The sequence below is a fragment of the Falco peregrinus genome, chromosome 5 (genome assembly GCF_023634155.1).
Source record: "Falco peregrinus isolate bFalPer1 chromosome 5, bFalPer1.pri, whole genome shotgun sequence".
NCBI classification, from domain to species: Eukaryota; Metazoa; Chordata; class Aves; order Falconiformes; family Falconidae; genus Falco; species Falco peregrinus.
The window spans coordinates 22,035,779-22,054,478 of record NC_073725.1 but is presented as its reverse complement, the minus strand read 5'-3'; the positions used below and the strand labels follow the sequence as shown (position 1 = coordinate 22,054,478).

At 43.2% G+C, this 18,700-nt stretch overlaps 1 protein-coding gene across 1 annotated transcript; it reads left to right on the top strand.

The window, feature by feature from the left end:
- FKBP9 (FKBP prolyl isomerase 9) lies at positions 1 to 18,282 on the top strand. The gene is made up of 10 exons (XM_055806053.1): positions 1 to 382; positions 4,146 to 4,291; positions 4,892 to 5,081; positions 5,804 to 5,949; positions 7,177 to 7,366; positions 9,507 to 9,652; positions 10,894 to 11,080; positions 12,973 to 13,118; positions 14,671 to 14,834; positions 16,609 to 18,282. Exons 1-10 carry the CDS (start codon positions 126 to 128, stop codon positions 16,789 to 16,791), a joined length of 1,755 nt encoding a protein of 584 aa, XP_055662028.1. The 5' UTR covers positions 1 to 125; the 3' UTR covers positions 16,792 to 18,282.
- Positions 18,283 to 18,700: the final 418 nt, after the last annotated feature.

Sequence of the window (18,700 nt, the reverse complement as noted above, 5' to 3'; positions counted from 1 at the left end):
AGCGCTGCATCCACGTTTGCAAGTTCGCAGCGGCGGGAGGAGGAGCGGGAGGGCCGGGGCGGGTGCCCCCCACCTCCCTCCTCTCGGCGGCTCAGAGTGCCCTGCGGCCCCGCTCGCAGCTCTCCATGGCGGGGCCGGCGGCCGTGCGGCGGCGGCGGGGCCCCGGCTGCGGCGCCGCGCTGGTGCTGCCGGCACTGCTGGTGAGCTGGGCGGCCTGCCAGGCGCCGCCGGTGCCCGCCGCCCAGCCCCCCGCCGACGGCGCCGACCTCCGCGTCGAGCAGCGCTTCGTGCCCGAGAGCTGCCCGCGGGCCGTGCGGCCCGGAGACTTCGTGCGCTACCACTACCTGGGCGCCTTCCCCGACGGCACCCGCTTCGACTCCAGGTCTGGCCCGCGCGGGGCTCGCCGTGCCCCCCCCCGCGGGGCTGGGGTCGCCGTGCCGTGCCCCCCCGCGGGGCTGGGGTCGCCGTGCCCTCCCCGCGGGGCTGGGGTCGCGGGGCCGCCCCCGCGGGGGGCCAGTGGGCGCCGGGACGTGGCGGCCGGCGCTCGGTCCGCTGCGGCCCCTGGGCGCCGTCGGGTGGCGACGGGTCGGAAGCGGGGCCGTGGGCAGCTGGGCGGCGTCGTGCGGGCCACCACGGCGGGGTGTCTGAAATGGGAAAGGGCAACGAGCTGGGGGGCGAGACCCCCGCGGGGCTGGGTCCGGCCCGCAGGGGCTGGCGTGCCCTGGTGGGTCCCCGCCGCGCTCTTACAGCTGCCTCTCCAAGGTGCGGGCTGGGAGCCTTGTGCTCCAGGAGGGAAGCCCGAGGGATGGTCGGTTAGCCTGGTAAACAGGAGCGTGTGTGGTTCCACGGTATTCAGGGATTTCCTGCCCCTTTGTGCGTTTCCTATGTCTTCTCCAGGCTCCACCCTACTGGAACGTAAACATTTCTGAACAATTATCCTTGCCTCAAGTATAAGATTTATCAGGCTGTGCTTACATGGATAAGTTACCCTTGAATAAATGTGACCTATGTACAGTGAAGCATCTGGCCGTGTTCCCGCTGTTATTTTACGATCAGGAAGCCTAAATAGTGGGATCAGGAGATTGTGAAGGATTCCGGTGCTTCTTACAGCTTGCTTGTTTTTTTCTTGCTTCATTCATTGTCACTGAGCAAAGTATTACTTTGAAAGAAAAAACAAAATGTATTTTCAGTAATCCTGGTAATCTTCCTTGTGTTTCAAGGAAAATCTACTGCCTTAGGGAAATAACTGTCCTTCAAATTCAGCTCAGCTCTTCCTCTGGAGCTGGCTGTGCTTCAGTACACCCGTAGTGCTGCTTCCCCAGCACTTCACCAGCACTTTGCCAGATAAAGCGCAGGATGCAGTAGGTGGCGGTTCAGCTGGTGTTGGAGGTTCAGTGAAAAGACATGGCAAGGTCAGTGGATTCTTGAATTGGCAACTGAGGCTTGGAAAATAAGTCTTAACTGCAGATGCGAGGACGCACAAAGGCAGCATCCTCGTGGCTCATTTTACAAATATGCAACAATTGGAAAACCAGCCATGCGTTCGGAAATGTGTTTCTGATTTCTACAGATACGTACTGAGGCTCTTTGTACCCTGAGTGGGACCAGCAAATTTCTGCATGGAAGCAGGGCACCTGGAGAGGCTTCCCAGGTGTTGGCTCTTGTGTAATTCCAACTTCCTTGTCATTTGGCTCTGAATTATTCGGGGCAAGACCAGGCTGTGCAGAACTGTGCAGCATTTTTCTCTTTGGGTCCTCTAAATACTGGTAAATAAATAGTAAAGATGGTAGTCTAATCTAACTTGAGTATTTCTGTGGCAGCCTTAATTTCAAAAGGGTGCAGAAAGTCAGGTTTGTTGTGATTTTTCTCTAGATGGCAGCTCACGTTGTCATGCATTTTTGATGATGTCAGGGGTCTGTCCTGTTAAGATAATGGAAAATTAAGAGGGTATTGTGTTCTGGAGGTTAATGGAAGAAATATTTTGGAGTATTTGTTGTAAAATCTTTGAAGTTCCCTGTATACGAGTTAGAAGATATTCAGGCAATTTATACTAAAATTAGCTTATTAGAAAGCCCATTTTTCTACCTGTCTGAGTTGCTATCGTGTTGGGTTTTTTTTGTTGCCTTTTTTTTTTTTTTTTGTAAGTTTATGAAAGTGCTTAACAGCATCAGTTTAGTCAAACACTGTTACGAAATTGGTCTAGAAAATTCTCTGGGTGTTGAACTAAGGGCAGTTTTACTTTGTTTCTTCTTCAGCTGTTGAAAATGCTCTTGAGATGTTACATTATTTTTCTGTATTTCCAAGTAGAAGGTGGTAATACTGCTGTTCTTGTTAGAGGCTGTTGACAAAGTCTTAGTAATCATGACTGTGTCACATAAATTACTAATGTGCCTGTTTATTCTCTCCCCCCTATCAGTGTTTGTATTTTTATTTCCACGTCCATACAATGATTTGCATTTTAAAGCCTGAATTTTATTGCCTAGTCAATCTGCTGTTAATTTGGTAAATTCCACTAATAGAAACTAAATTTGCTTAGTTTTAAGCAATCTGCAAAGTCAGTCCTGCAAAACTGGGTCATCTGTTTGCTGGCTTTGTTCAAGTCTCTGCTTAGCATCAACGTTTTCTTAATTGTAGGTTTATTTTTGGAAAAAAAACCAAACCTCTTCTGTTTTAGATCCATCCCAGATGTATTGCCAGGCTTTGTCAATTGCTACCATTTTGGGGGGGTTTCTAGAACCTGTTACGTTACTAGTCTCAACATCTTAATTCCATTTTTGTGTGTGTGTAACAGAATTCGTCAGGAGCTAATTTAAATATTTTCCATGCTTGCCTGGGAGTAGGAATATCTGTGCAACCGAAAGTGAATGCTCTGTGCAGAGGGTTGTCTGTTTGAAGGGAAATGTTTGCCAGAAAAAAAACACCCACCTTGGAACAAACAGAGAGATCACTCAGAAAAGTATTTGAGGGATTCGAGGCTCTGGGACTGCTAGGAGGCTCAGTATGTTGTGGAAGTGATGTGTACAGTCTTTGAAGGAAAGTTTGACATCATTTCCCTAGTGATATCTAGCTGCTGGCTGCTTTCCAGAATATTTTAGCAGGCAAAGAGGCACAAGCCTTTTTGTACTTATTTTTTCCAAGGCTGCCTTTTATCTGAACTAAAAAACCAAAAAAAAGACAAAAAGAAAAAAACCCCTTCAAATTATAAAAGGAATTTGAGAAAATGGAAGCAGTAAAAGTTTAAAAATAGGCATGAAGGTTTTGAAATGCCTCCTGTTGTATGTTTAGACACTGCTTCAAAAAATTTACTAGCAGCAGTAATTCAGGCACAGCAAAGTGGGGTCACTGTGCAGATTTACGGTGGTCAGGCTAACCACGTAAGCTAGTGTTAGTGTTCTGCTCTGGTAACACTGCTGTTTTCCGTCCTCTCTGGAAAACTAAATCGTTTAAGCATCATTTTTTTACCTTTCAAATGTCCGTGTATTATCATAGTGGCAGATCATTTAGCTAGTTCTCATGATTCTTGACCTGGGAAGCCTGCTGTTTAAAGCGTGTCTCTGTGCTTTAAATGAGAGCTGGGAGCGTGGAGGAGAAAATAAGCAACAAACTGGAGAAAATAAATAATCAATTGGCAAATCTCAGAACTATTACTCAAAAAGGCATCTTTCGCCTTTCCTCTTCTCCCACAGAGAGTCCCCAACTATGGTGTCTCATGTTGTAAAGCTCATTGATCTTGCGTGATATTTTTGCGGCATTGCTCACCAAAATCAGTATGCTGAGATCCTACTGTGGGAGCAGTCATCCTTTCATATCTCATAATAGTGTTTAATTTTTCCTTTTCTTCCTTCATTTCCAATGCTGCTTATAGTATTAGTGTGTGAAGTAACTGTTTGTAGTTACGGGCTTCGGATGCCTGCAATATACATTGCGCGCTGCTAGAATGTGTTTCAGATAGACGGTGAGCAGTGAACAGAAGGAGAGCTGGGTTGAAGTCTCAGAAACACTTGGATTTGCCCCTTCCCTTAGCAGTGACTCACCATAAAGTTATGCTAACAGGGCAAGAGGGAGACAAGGGAGACAAAAAAAAAAAATAGCGGTGTGGTGGGTAGATGAACCGCTAATGTTTTTGCCTGCTATTCCCCCTTTAGCTATGACAGGGGATCCACATTCAACGTGTTTGTGGGAAAAGGTCAACTTATTGCTGGGATGGACAAAGCTCTGGTTGGCATGTGTGTGAATGAGCGGCGGTTCGTGAAAATTCCCCCCAAGCTTGCCTACGGAAGTGAAGGCGTCTGTAAGTACCGCAGCGGGCCGGAGCGTAGCTGGTTGTGCAAGTGATTGAGCAGAGCAGATAGAAAATGGAGTCACAGGAGAGAAAGGGAGGGACTGGAAGCAATGAATTTCGGAGAGGTTCTGCCCTGCCGAGGGTTGGTTGTTAAGCCTGTAGCCTAACCAGTCTCTCCAAGCTCCCTCTGCACACTGACGGAATTGCTGCTGACTGTAGAGGACCTTCAGCAAACGAACCTTGCGCTGAAGTGAACTTTTTATTTATACCTGCCTCACTGTTAAATACTTACTGTGGCTTGGTGTTGCAGTGCTGCACAAGCTCTTCTCAGTGCCAAAACCAGCTTTGTGCTACAAACTCACAGAGGCAACAAATGCTAAATCAAGATCAGTTTGCTGGAGAGACATATTTTGTGATAGTTCGTGTTGCCAAATATACCCCCTTAAGTAGCTCCATCGGTGACAAGGGGCCAGGGGAATATAAGCATCACAAGGAGTAAGGTGTGCAGTATGTGTGCGTATTTTAGGGTATGTCTGGATAGTTTCCCTTTTCGTGGATGCCATGTAGAAAAAGGGAAATAAACCTGGTTGTGTTGTTTTGCTTTTGCAGCTGGTGTGATACCCCCCAATGCTGTGCTCCATTTTGATGTGCTCCTGATAGATCTTTGGAACTCAGAGGATGAAGTGCAGGTTCAGACTTACTTCAAACCAGAGAAGTGTCCTCGGACAGTCCAGGTGTCGGACTTCGTACGATACCATTACAATGGAACGTTCTTAGATGGGACCCTGTTTGATTCAAGGTATGCTGCTGGGTTGTGTGTCTTTGCATATTTTAATAGGTATCTCATGTCGCTTAAAACCGTCATTTACTCCCCCTTCACTGGTACAACAATTAATGCTAATTGCTCAGAAACACAGAAAATGAAAGGCAGCATCACAGATGTTGGTAATTTATTCAGGGATTAAAGGGCAGCGGTACTGACTCAAACCAAGAAAACAGTACATTATTTCTGCATGGGCATTACCAAACCAGACTTCCCCCCCCCCCCCCTTTTTTTTTTTTTTTAAATCCATTTCTTCTATCTGTATTACCATCTATTACATCGATTGCAGTCAGGTAAGATTTTCTATAACCACTGCAGTATAGCTGTTTAAGTTATATACAAGCTTTATAAACGAAGCAGAGCTCATAATGAAATTGAGCTACAAACACTTCCATGCGCAGATGTTATGTTTACACTATGTGTACTTTGTTAAACTTGGGTGGAAAATGATGCTTTAATAATGCCTGCCCTTATGTTTGTGAGCCACTTTTCAAAACCTGTTAAGTCCCTGAAGTAGCTAAGTGCTCTGGCAAACACCACCCAGCCAGCCCTTGGTCAATCAAAGAGCAGTATTTTTGGAGCAGCAAGTTGTCAGTTACATTGTGCATAGCACGTGGCTTTTAAAGTTTAGTACCGTTCTTTCCTGTGGCTCTCTGACGTTTGGTTGTGGGTTTTGTTTTTTTCCTTTTCATTTTTAGCCATAATCGGATGAGAACTTACGATACCTATGTGGGAATTGGGTGGCTGATTCCTGGTATGGACCAGGGTCTCTTGGGAATGTGCGTAGGAGAGAAGCGCATTATCACAATACCGCCTTTCTTGGCATATGGAGAAGAAGGAGATGGTAAAGTTATTTTTTTTTAATCCAAGTCATCCATATTTTAAAAGAAACTTGTACTTTGTGTATTTTATATTTATGGGCAGCATTATTACCCGTTTCAGACAGATGGACCAAATTGATGGAAAGAGAGGTTCAAAATGTATTACATCCAGGATTGGACTGATTAGGAAGTACAAGATTTTTTTTAAAATTTAAAAGATAAGTTGCTTAACAGACACGTTGTTGTTACAATTGTAATCTTTATATACAGAAATTTTGTTTCATTCAGAGAATATAGTCTGTGATTAATATTTACTGGCTCTAAAAACTTGAATTCAGGTGACTGCATGATTCTTTCAATGACTGCCACAGTGAGCAGAAAACTTTTGAAAAAAAGAAAAGTGTGTTTTTAGTTCCAATTCTGGTGGGTTTTTTTGGTTTTTAGGGTGTGTGGGATTTTTTGGTTTTTTTGCAACCGATGTCCTGTTGATAACTACAAGATGGATCAATTGTCCTGTGAGACTGTGTGCAGCCTGCAGGTCATAGGTCCCCCATGACCCCACAGAGTCCCCTATATTAAATGTGGGGGCAGTTACGTGTAGTTTGGAATTAGAAAATAATCCTTAGATTATTTCTCTTCTCTGATGTTCTAAGGACGTGTCTGTGGTGTGCAAGGTTTCATACCCCTTCCATGACTTCATTACCATTGACTGTGATAGCCAGCTTCAGGGATAACAAAACTTTGTGGAGTTAGGTATTTTGTCACTGTCTTGAGCTCAATGGTTCTCAGTCAAAACAACCCACACTATAACTTGTGTATTGGTGGATAGGTACTTTCTCACTGAAATACTCAACTCGCCCTTCTTCAACTTCCATCATATGGTCTCCTGTTTTGATGCTAACAGGATGGGCGGAGCAGATGTACCTAATATGCACTTTCATGAAGTGTGTTGAAAATACTAGTAGACCAAACCCTGCAGCTCAGGTGGAGCTGGGGTGTATTGGCTGAGATGGGTGGTGTTTTCAGTGTGGCAGTGCCATCACAATAGGAAGAGAATGAAATAATTGAGTTGTAGAATTGAGTGACAAACCCATGCAGGAAACAAAGAAGTGACTGACTAGAAGCAGAATATGCTGATCTGGTTTGGGAGGGGAAGTGCTTGATATTCGGCAGTAGGTTGCTTTTCTTCAACAAACATGTTTAAGCTCTTTCTAGAGCTTACCAATTTTCTGCTCTTAACACTTCTGTAGGTAAGGAGATCCCTGGCCAAGCTTCCCTCGTCTTTGATGTGGTTTTGCTTGATCTCCATAACCCCAAAGATGGTATTGCTATTGAGAACCAGCAAGTGCCTGAATCTTGCGAGCGGAGAAGCCAGACAGGAGACTTTCTCCGATACCATTACAACGGCACGCTTTTGGATGGCACGTTGTTTGATTCCAGGTAACCAAACCGTTCAGCCCTACAGATCCCGTTTCCAGTTTGACTCGGTCGGTATTGATGATGTGCCCAAATACAATTCTTTGCTTTTCCTTCCTTTTTGAAAATGTTGAGTGGAGTTGGACTCTTTTCTTCTTAAAACTCATAGAAAGCCTTTCAGTATGGGAAGGCGCAGACCTGTTTTGTTTTATGATAGTATCACAGACGCCATCTGGGGTTGGTGATCCACCTGGTGAAGCTATGCATGCTTTAGACACACATGCCTGGACACTGTGCCGCGGATTTTGTCTGCCAAATCAGTCATGCTACTGAAGAGAGAGAAAATAAATATGATTTCCATGTTCTGTCCTGAGAATTGTGAGTCAGTGTGCTAGTGGCTAGTTTGAGGTTAATCTCAAGACAGTCTTTCCATTTGTACATGAAAACGGTTTGCATTTTGAAGGTTACTGTCTTTCAAGACTGAATTCAGCAAAGGGGTTTCTGTGATAAAGTAAAAGGGAGTGCAGTCACATCAAGTTGAAAGCTCTCTGAGCACAAGCCTCATGTACAGAATTATATGATGAATAAACCCTTGTAGCTTCCTGTCACTTTTGTTTGCTCTTTAATGAGCAGTACTTTATTTTCCCGCTCCAGCTTTCAGAACAGCTGTCACGAGTAGCTAAAAAGAGTTGAAAATGAGCCACTGTAAAACATTTTACGAAATAAACTCATGGAAGAATGCTTAGTCCTGCTGCAGCTGCTGCAAGCTGAAGATCAGGATCAGTTTGCAAACATAAGCTGCTTGGTATGGCATGTGTGCTACTTCCTATGAGGAGGAGTTGGAATTGTATCTCCTGTAATTGAATTGAGGTGTGGCAAGGTTCAGAATCAGCTTTGACCTCCCCGTTCAGCTACCCAGCTTGGTGGGAGTATAAAAAGCAGGAGACCTGCATCAGCAGCCATCACTGTAGACCTTAATTTACAGTGTATGAAAACTTCTAAGTTAAGAACTTAAAGCTTATCCACAGTGCACCTGCCCAGAATCTCTGGTTTTTGAGATGTTGTCTGTAGTCATGAAACCATTTTTGAAAATGGCAGTAGTATTGTGTTAGAGTTGTTGTTGTCGATAAAGTAGTAAATGCTTTGTAGACAGCAGCCTCTACGTCATTCTGAAGGGTGACAGTTGTTAGAAGGTGTATTGGTTGGAGCATCCTATCCTGGCTTCCTGCAGATTTTACAAGAAGGGCCAATATCTAACAAGTATCTATGAAGAAACAGAGCAGCTAACAATAGTTATTGAAAGTTATTTTCCAGGAGAAAATTTCACAGTAGTACAGGAAGCATGCCAAAAGCACTGCGAATGGCTGGGATTGGGAGCGCTAATGATTACATCAGGGTCCGTACTGGTCTTGCTCTTTGCCAGAGTTACTTTGTAAGGATGAATTAAAACGTTCCCTTCCTTGGGTTGTGCCTTCCTGTAGCATGCCTTGAAGAAAGGCAGAAGACAGACACATCCTTGTATTAAACATCATTTGTTGTTGTAGGCTTGTTTTAGTCTACCGTTAGGTATTGAAGCAGATCCTTCGACCTATGTATAAGTGATTGGCATAGTTTGGAAGGGGCAGATAGTGGTGATATTGTTTTGTCATCATGACTCATTTTAATGCTGGGCATACCAGGAGAATTTATTTATCCCATCTCCTCCTTGTAGTAGTTGAACTACATAGCTGTGGTTGCAAAATGAGATGGTCTGAAGGGTGTCTCATGAAAACGAATACAAACTATATCTAGTTGATAAACACTTATTAGAGTCAGGGCAGAGGAAAATGTAAAGGAGAAAACATATTTTTTTTGGTTCTTTATCAAAACATGTTTTCTGTTTAGTCTAAAATACATAAATAAGCGAGATTTTCTTTCAAGGTATAGTAGAAACGTATCTGCAGGGTCCCTGTACTGGTTAATAAATGGCGCATGCATCACTGACTGATGAAACTTGGTGGCCTAGATTCACTGAACATGGTGATTGCATTGTGCCTCGCTGGTGCTGGTTAATGACCACGTGTTTGACCTTAACTCGTTTAAGAGTTGTGTTGCAGACCTATTGCAAGATTCTGTGTTTCCTTGAGCACGCCTGACACTGCTAAATTGCAAATATTTTCCATAGCTATTCACGAAACCGTACATACGACACCTATGTCGGGAAAGGTTATGTGATTGCTGGAATGGATGAAGGTTTGCTAGGTGTATGCACTGGTGAAAAAAGAAGAATAATAATCCCCCCTCATCTTGGATATGGTGAAGAAGGAAGAGGTGAGCTTGACTTTTCATTCAGGTCATCCATAATTAAAGACGTTTCCTTTATTGTTTAGTGCATCTGTATGTAGTTCCATTTTTCTGGCATTTGAAAGGCTTGTGAATTATTTCATTGTGTTTTGAGCATGCAACTAACAGGATTACACCCAGAGTTTGTGAAATTATTTTGATTAGCTAAATAGGTAGGATAGTAAGAATGCAGAACAATCTCACATGTAATTTGGTGACTTGAAATCGTTTGGATAATTAGTGTTTCAGGCAGGCTGGTGCTTGGTGATCTGAACTCATTTGGATAATCGGTGTTTCAGACAGACTGGTACTTGGATGCCAGGAGCTTTGCAGCATGAGATCTTCCTTCCTGTGTGTCTTAACGAGCTCTGTATGCTAAAGGACTTAATTGTGTTAAGTTTTCTTCCCCGTTCCATCCACTGGCACAGATTTTGTGGACTCCTCTAAGCTGCCTCTGTAAATGGTGGATGCATGTAACAGCAAAGTATCTGTGTGTTTATAACATAATTAACATTCCTTTGGGAGAACTCATCAGTACCTAAAAAGATTGCCGGGAGAGGTGGAATATGATAACCCTTCTAGCCAATCACAGTTTTATGGCTGGTGTTTCGAAAGGTACCTCCTGGGATGTTATTTGGAAGAAGTGACTTTGAAGAAAAGCCCCTCTTCTGGGAATGCACATTTTGTGCTGTTGGTTTGGGAATTAGACTCCTCTGCCAGCAGACCCCATTGCTAGGTCTGGGCGTGTCTGTCAGTCCTGGTAATGCAATTGCACGTTACCCTGGGAAGAAGTTTCTTGCTGTCAGAACATTTCAAGGAAATGTAACCTTTTGGCATAATGGCATTCCTTGAAGCATGAGAAGTCCTACAAGAATTTTGATGATCCATAACCGAATGGTACGTGAAACACAAATCAGTTATTTAGGATAGTCGCAGGAAATACATGGTTATTGCTTCACTTATGCATAATTTTTGAATTCAGAATAATGGAAATTTTTCCTTCACTGTTGAACTGAGTGCGCATTTAGTTCTCTTCCCTACATTGGATGCAGCTTGCATCTGTTGCATACAGAGGATATGTAATCTTTTAATGCTGAATGAGAAGAGCAAAATGACTCCGTAGCAGACACAGTGGGAATACATATTCCTGCAGGGTGCAGTACCTGCTCATCATCTGCCTGTTTGGGTACCATTTCTTTCTCTACTCACCTAATTTGCTTCCTATTTAGGAAAGATTCCAGGATCTGCAGTGCTGGTCTTTGACATCCATGTGGTTGACTTCCACAACCCCTCAGATTCGGTCGGCATTACTGTTAACTACAAACCTTCCAACTGCACCGTACTGAGTAAGAAGGGAGATTACTTGAAGTATCACTACAATGCTTCGCTCCTGGATGGTACTTTGCTAGACTCAACGTAAGTGTGTCGCCTGGTAAAGAAAATATCCCTAGCAGCCGTGAAAGCAGAGTGAATTGCCTGCAAAGCAGGCTTGCAGGGAAAACAGAATCTTAAAGTAAAAACTTGAGTATTTAAGTAGGATGTATTTTTCTTTTTATGTCTGCCTGCCTAAGATATATAGGAGGAAGAAAAGAAAAAGGCAGTCTGTCACAGTATAATGAGAGAACTGGGAACAAAGAGGATGTAGGAGTGTATTGGAGAAGAACATAAACACTGCAGGTGGAACGATGAAACGTTGCCTGCATAGTGGTCTGTTTAAACAGGCTAATTTAGGTATCGGGGCCAGTCGTACTAGAATAACACAGGGCTCACCATGAGTGAGATCTCCAAGTTTATTCCATTCCCTAGGTAGGATTTGCACTCTGTGCTGATTCAGCGCTCCCGAGAGCGGTCTGGTAGGACTACTTGGTGTTGTCTTGTTAAAGCTGTCTTGAGTGTGGCTTATAGTAAATGATCCCCTGTCATCTGTACCACACGTGGTGCTAGTTTTCCTGTATTGTAGTGTAATTGTTGTAAGTGTCAGCATGGAGAAACTATCAGAGGGCTTGGTCTTGACTGCGGTGATAATGTTGCTCTTCCTGCTTCCTGTTGACGGTAGGTTTATGAGGGAAGCAAGAGATTGCTCCAATCAGTCTCATATAGAACTAAAGCGAGCCCACTGCACTGATCACTGCAGCTACAAGAATACTTCTGCTAGCGTTTTTTCTGCCTTCACCTTTTTGATAGCAGAAGTCATCTGAATAGTATTTTATTTTTGGAAGGGAAGTTGGGAAAAGCTATTTTTAAACAGGCTGTAATTAACACAGGAAGCAGCTCATAGTTCTCACAGTGTACACAATAGCTTGCAGAACTGAAAAGCTGGCTTACATTAAAGCACATGATGTGATGTGTAGGCAATTATGTACTCAAGTAACGTGTTTGGATTCAAAACACCTTTTATACGGCAGGAATGCTTAATTCCCATTTTGTAGCAGAAACCAAAGGATGTCAAGACTGTCTTACTCTTAGCAGTTTATAGAGAATCAAAGATCATGAATCTTGTGCTCCTCATTTTAAGGCTGACCTCCTAGACACGGAATTATTTTTTTTCCAAATAATACTCTGTTGTACAAGCGTGTCCTGCAGTGGTACAGCCAAGCCAAGTAACCAAAGGAAGGAGACCGACAGAAGAAAGGGTCCTGCTGTTGTGACACATACCGTGTAAAAAGTCTTAGCACCGCACATTGTGCTTCTGGAATTACAATGCATGTTTAACGTCTGCGGTTTTAACTCGTGATAGTTTCTAATTCTAGAAATTAACCACCAGCACTGAGGTATAATACAAATAACAGTAGTAGTAGTATGCTTCCAAGCTGTCTTGGGTGAGTGACTACTACATTATATTGACTGATTTCATTAAAGGGATGCTGCTCCATGTGAATGCACCCAGATCCTTATAGGTTGGTAGCTCTGGGGCAAGTGCACATCTGAATTTTTACATCTGCTAAAAAGTCCAATTCATTTGCTCAAAGTATGCGAAAGGCAAAAGGCCTTATTTTGAGATGAAACACTTTGGGGGTTTAATTGGCAGGATTAATGGTTTTACTTAGATTTCATTGCAGAAGCCTATAACTTCAGTAGCAGAGGACTTGTCGACAGTAGGAACACTTCTGTTTGGTGTTGGCTGTAACTTGCTACCTGCAGTTACTAGCAGGTAACTGCTTGGTAGAACAGAGCATTGGGCATGAAGCTAGTTTTTGGCAGTGACAGAACACTAACTAGAAGCTTCTATTTCTGTGGTAATTTTGAACAACAGAAGTTCTGTATTATATGTTGAGCGGTTTTTATGTTTTTCTTCCCTTCTTCTCCAGACACAGCCTTGGCAAGACCTACAACATAGTTCTGGGATCTGGGCAGGTGGTGGTGGGGATGGACATGGGCCTTCAAGACATGTGTGTTGGGGAACGACGAAAGGTTGTTATTCCACCTCATCTTGGTTATGGAGAAGATGGAGTTGGTGAGTGAAACCTGTTGCACACCCACTTAGCATCTCTTGAGTAACTGAAACACAAGTACGCATGTTTTGTTGCTTGCTGTGCATTAGGACAGAAACTGAGGGTCTCTTAGCTGCCTGAATGGGATTTTTTCCGAGGATTTTCATTTCATAATTTTAGACAACCTCCCACATTCCCCAGTGACATGAACATACTGTCGGTGTGGCGTTTTTAAGTCATACTGTTAACTGTGGCCAATGGAAAGACCATCCCAGTACAAAAGGGAACACCCTTCCCCCCAGTGATGTTGCTTTGTGGTGACAGAAAGCTCCAGGCACGCTGGCGTTGCAGAGGGGTGTAAACACTGTTTTCCATGTAAACAGTGTATCTAGGGAATTGTGTAGTCGTGCTTGGACATGCGACATGTTATTCAGGAAACAAAATTGAAAGGGACCGTTCAGCACTAATTCAGACAATTCAAAGAGAACTCAAAATTCAGAAACTACATAAACTGAATGTGAGATGCGAAACAGTGTATCGGTGCTGTTGAAACCCCAACTCCAATACATTTAGGACCCTTTGCTCCGCTTCAGAGCATTGAGTCTTACCAGTTTTTAATGACAGGGACAACAATAATGAGAAGAACAATGTAGAAGCAACAAGAACTTTCGTTTCCTGGTATGTGGGGTTGTTAGTGGTCTTGTGAGTTACAAGGCTTGAGGGAAAGGAGTCTGTCAGGAGATCACCAAGATCAAACTGTGATTTGTATGGAAACTGTTGCATAAGTTGCTGTGTTCTCTGACTAGCTCCAGAACAGTTTGTATTAATTTATAAAGACTGTCTGTCAGGCATCATGTGTCAAGCTTAATGGAGAACTAGTTTGTGATATAATAGATGAAGAAGCATTTTCACTTGTGTCTGTCTTCCATGAAAAATTGAGTATTTTTTATATATGCAACCTTTTATATTGTTGTATCAAATTGCATAGTTATATATAAGAAGTTGAAAATTTCCTCATAGCATAAAAAGCCTGCTGTGTTAAACACCTGTCATAGATACCTGCTGTAATTCAAATTACGTTCGCTGTAGATGGCCTGAAACATTGCATGGCTTGTGTTTTGATATATACCCAGATATCTGCAGAGATTGCTTGTTTGCTACTGGACAGAAGTTAGAGGTGACCTCAGTTTTCTTTTTCAAGGGTAAATTAGCTCCTTCCGTGCTTTCATTGAGGTAACATCCCCAGCTGTCGCAAGACTGTTGAGTCTGTCAGTAGCACCTCAATACACGGTGTATCAGTGAGATAAAGGAAAATGGAATAATTCCCGCGGTTTTACCTTTATAAGTAAAAAATTGGGTGCAGTTTTATTATGAATGCTTCTCTTATATTATGATCACCTCTGCTGAAGTGAGCAGGAAGATTTGGTGGGCTTGGCATCACAGGGCTTTTGGGGATAACAGCAGAGAAGTACCTGTTGGAGCAGAAAGAGACATTTAATTATGGATTAAAAGGAAATATGCCCTTCAGTCTAAGTGAGGATAAATACCCTTCTTTGACGCTTGTTTTTGTGACAGAAGGAGAAGTGCCTGGTAGTGCTGTGTTAGTTTTTGACATCGAACTGCTGGAGCTGGTGTCAGGCTTGCCTGAAGGGTACATGTTTGTATGGAATGGGGAAGTCTCTCCCAATCTTTTTGAAGAAATAGACCAGAATCACGATGGAGAGGTTCTTTTGGAGGAGGTAAGCTGAAACAATGAAAACACTTGCAGTCATTTTCTCCTACCACCACCATCAAGATGTTTTCTCCTACCACCATCAATGGTGTTGAAGAATGGGGTCTCCCCTCTTCCCCTCTCCTTCTGATGTGGTGTGTGTTGTCAAGATAACAGGAAGGCAGTGTGTCAGTTAAAACATGGTTATTTAGCCTTAGAGAGAGAACCCAAAGAGATGTAAGAATGGCCATACTACCTAAGATCGTTTACTATTGTAAACATTGTCTTCTTGGTCAACCGCAGATGCTTAGGGCACAAGTGTAAGAGGCAGAGTTAGGGTTCAACGATCCCTCGCTCTATCAGCCTTCTCAGTGTCTGTAAGTGGAAGTTTATGGTGAAATCTTGAGCCAAAGCTGAGCCTGCAGCAGTGCATCCAGGGACTCTCATCACTTCCGAAGCCTGGCAGTGCCTGCGGCCGCTCCTCCCACAGGTGAATTGTGTGCTGTGTGAACAAGTCCTGCCCCTTGCTTGCTTTTAAATTAAATCTGCGGTGTGAGAATGTCTTTGGGTGCCCTGACTGAAAGCCGCTTGCCTTTGCCACACCATCTCTGACAGTGTAAACCTCCGTGAGGTTTTTCTCTGCGTTTTCTCTTAACTGAGGAGTTTTTATTTTTTTATTCTCAAGTTGTGTTTGTCACCTTTCTCTATCATTCTGTTCTGTGTCCTTCCTCGCTGGTGCAGTGCTGCTCGCAGCGCTCAAGGGGCAGACTGTGGTCATGTAGAACAGCGTGAGATACCTTTGAGCATTTTAACAAGCCACTGGGGTAGAAACAAAATCTTGTTTTCCCCTTTCCTAGCACTGTCTTCCATCTCCTTCCTTCCTTCTCCATCCTCTCTCTTGTGTTTACCTACACTTTTGCCCTTGCAGAGAAGAAAAGAGCTTTTACCAGTCTAGAGAATGAGTGAGGTAGGATGTGAGTGCTGTTATCCACATCCTTTTGGGCAAGGAGGAGAACGAGAAGCCAAGGAGATAGGGGAGGATGCTTGGCCTAAAAGGTGTAAATGAGTGTCAGCAGTAGCTGTCATTGCTGGAGCTTATTTAACACGTAGCGCCAGAGATAACAGTAATTGGAAAAGTTGTCTTTGATTGTGGACTTTCTGGGTTTTTGCAATCCAACGGTACGGCTCTGTCATGTTTAATCACCTTGAATAGCTTCATCATCTGTATCAGGAAAAGGATGTTTTAGGGAAACTAACCTTACAACCCTGCAGCCTTCCCCACCGTGAAGTCACCTGGGAGTCGTAATGCCTGAAGCTACTTTAACAGATCTCACGGTATCCTGATACTTAAAGTCTCATTTCTGTGTTTCATCCTTTTTTCTTGTGTGTTGTTTCTTGTAAGGCACAGGTGTGTGTCTGTTTTGCAGTATGAGCTTTTTGTATCGGCATGTGAAATTAAACCCCCTCTGTCCATACGGATCTGTTCCTGTGTCACTCTGTTCAACTTATCTACCCCCTAAACTGTGAAGAAGAACTTTTCTTGTTTCCAGGACCCACTGGAATAAGTGAGGAAATCCCTGCTGAGCTTTACAAAGAGTGATTTAACCTCACGTGTCTGTCCTAATTAGTCCAATTTAGGTTGCGAGCTTCATAGGATAGTAACAGTGTACTTTTACGTATGCTTAATCAGCAGGAAAATGCTGAGTAGTCAACAACAAATAAATGCTACTTCTGTAAATACTCTTCAGTTTTAAATGTCTGTTTCATTGTGAGCTGTTTTCTCCTCCTTTCCCTCCACGTAGTTTTCAGAGTACATTCAAGCTCAAGTCGATTCTGGCAAAGGAAAACTAGCTCCTGGGTTTGATTTTGAAAAGATTGTTAAAAATATGTTCACCAATCAAGACCGGGATGGAAATGGTAAAGTTACCGCTGACGAATTCAAGTTGAAAGACCAGGAGGCCAAAGAGGAACACGATGAACTGTAAAGAGAAAAAAAAAAAAAAAAAAAAAAGAGTCCTGAGCTGAGCTACTGTTCGAACGCACGTACTGGAAGGGGTTTTGGCCAGCATGTTTCTGAAAGGTTGGGCCTCGGGTCGGCAGCCTGCCTCTGCCCGTGCCTGTGTGCGGGCAGGCTGTTAAAATAGGAAGAGATTTTCCGTTGGAATTGTTAGGTATATTTGAACAAAAGCGTGAAGTGCCTCAAGATAGGGCCTATCAACAGACGGAGTGTACTGCCGTTCGTGGCGCTGTGAACCACGCGGTCTGTTTCTGTGCTAAAGATCCGACGTTCTCGTTGAACAATACATACTCACTTGGATGGGTGGACGGATAGCAGGGAGGAAACTTACCAAGTGCTTTTGAAAGAGTTTTAAAAAAACTTCTGTATCCAAAATATTTGTGCAGAGGGACAAACCAGAAAATATTCCCCATGAAAATAACCTGCAAAAATTGCCAGCCGTTGAGCCCTGTTCCTTTCAGAAGGCACGAGCACCCTTTCCAGTCACTAAACAAAACCCATCTGGATATTTGCCAGCAGGAACTCAGATTTGCAAATCGCAGACCATGCGAATGATAGCTATGCCATTGCGAAATTTCCATAAGCTGTGAATTGAATTAAACAGGCCTAGAATTGTAACTGTGTCTGCATTGGGTTTTTATCTTACGAAATAAAAGTTTGCTGCCATCTGTATTGTATTTAACTAATAGCCTTGACTCTTGGAGCGTTGAAACAGTGTTCCCATCAGGGATTCCCAAACCTTTCTAGTTGCAACCCTATTTATAGTTTTGTTAGACTTTTAAATATTAGTATTATGGGGTCCAAATGCTGTCATGAATACTGGATACAGTTGATTCTGTGTTGGACTTCTGTCTCCTATTTTGGGAATTGTTAGACTACGGAGTAAGTGTTTAGAGTTTACACAGCAGAGCAGTCTGGCACGGTGAACAAACAAAAAGACAGTGATAGAATCAAGAAACAGACCCATCTGCTTGTGTCTGCAAACATTCTGGCCTATCCCTCAGCACAAGATCAGCCCTGGGAGTGCTGTTTAGATTGTGTGGACTCTGGAGATGATCACCTGTGAGATCTGTAAGTGTAACAAGCTGTTTGGCAGGGCATACACTGAACAGACATAATTTTTCTGGAAGGCCGGGTGATCCCCCCGCAGTACATGACATGTAACGAGCACAAATACATATAGTGAGACACTGTCAGAGACAAGTAGAAGGGGAGTTGTGTTTCTGTTCTATGCTTTGTGCCTAGTTTCTTGCTTCTCTTGATCTGTACATATGGGTTAAGCTCCCCCAGATGCTTTTTCTAAAAATTTGTATTTCCATTGGACGAAAACATTTTGTATCTGTTTTTAATGAGGTTGTTACAGAAAGTACGGTGCAGTGAACTATTTTTGTTTTAGTTTGATACCATTAAATGTTGGGTAACTGATCTGTTTGGTAAATAAAATGTTGATCAACTATTACTTTTAAAGTTTGGTTTTTTTTTCCTGACATTTTGATGAGTTGGGAACTTGAGTCGAACTAAATACCCTTCATGCAGGTCTGGTCTCTTGCACGAAATGGGCTCGTCCTGAGTGTGTTCAATATTGCTATTGATCTTTATGAAAAATATTTTAAACTAAGATTATTTGATTCAAAATAATAAACCACAATAAAAAAATTTTTTTTTCATACTTCACATGGGTGAAGTAATTTTTTGGCTTTAGGAGGCATTTCCTAAATGACCCATCCCATACTGCCGTCAGCTGGGAGGGTGACGTTTCTCTTGGTCGGGGACTCTTAAGTCTCTCATTGAATGAGGTAAGAAACAACATTTCATTCCCCAGGCCAGCAAAAGCAAACTCCCTGGGCTCTGTGTCTGGGGTTTGGTGTTGTCACTTC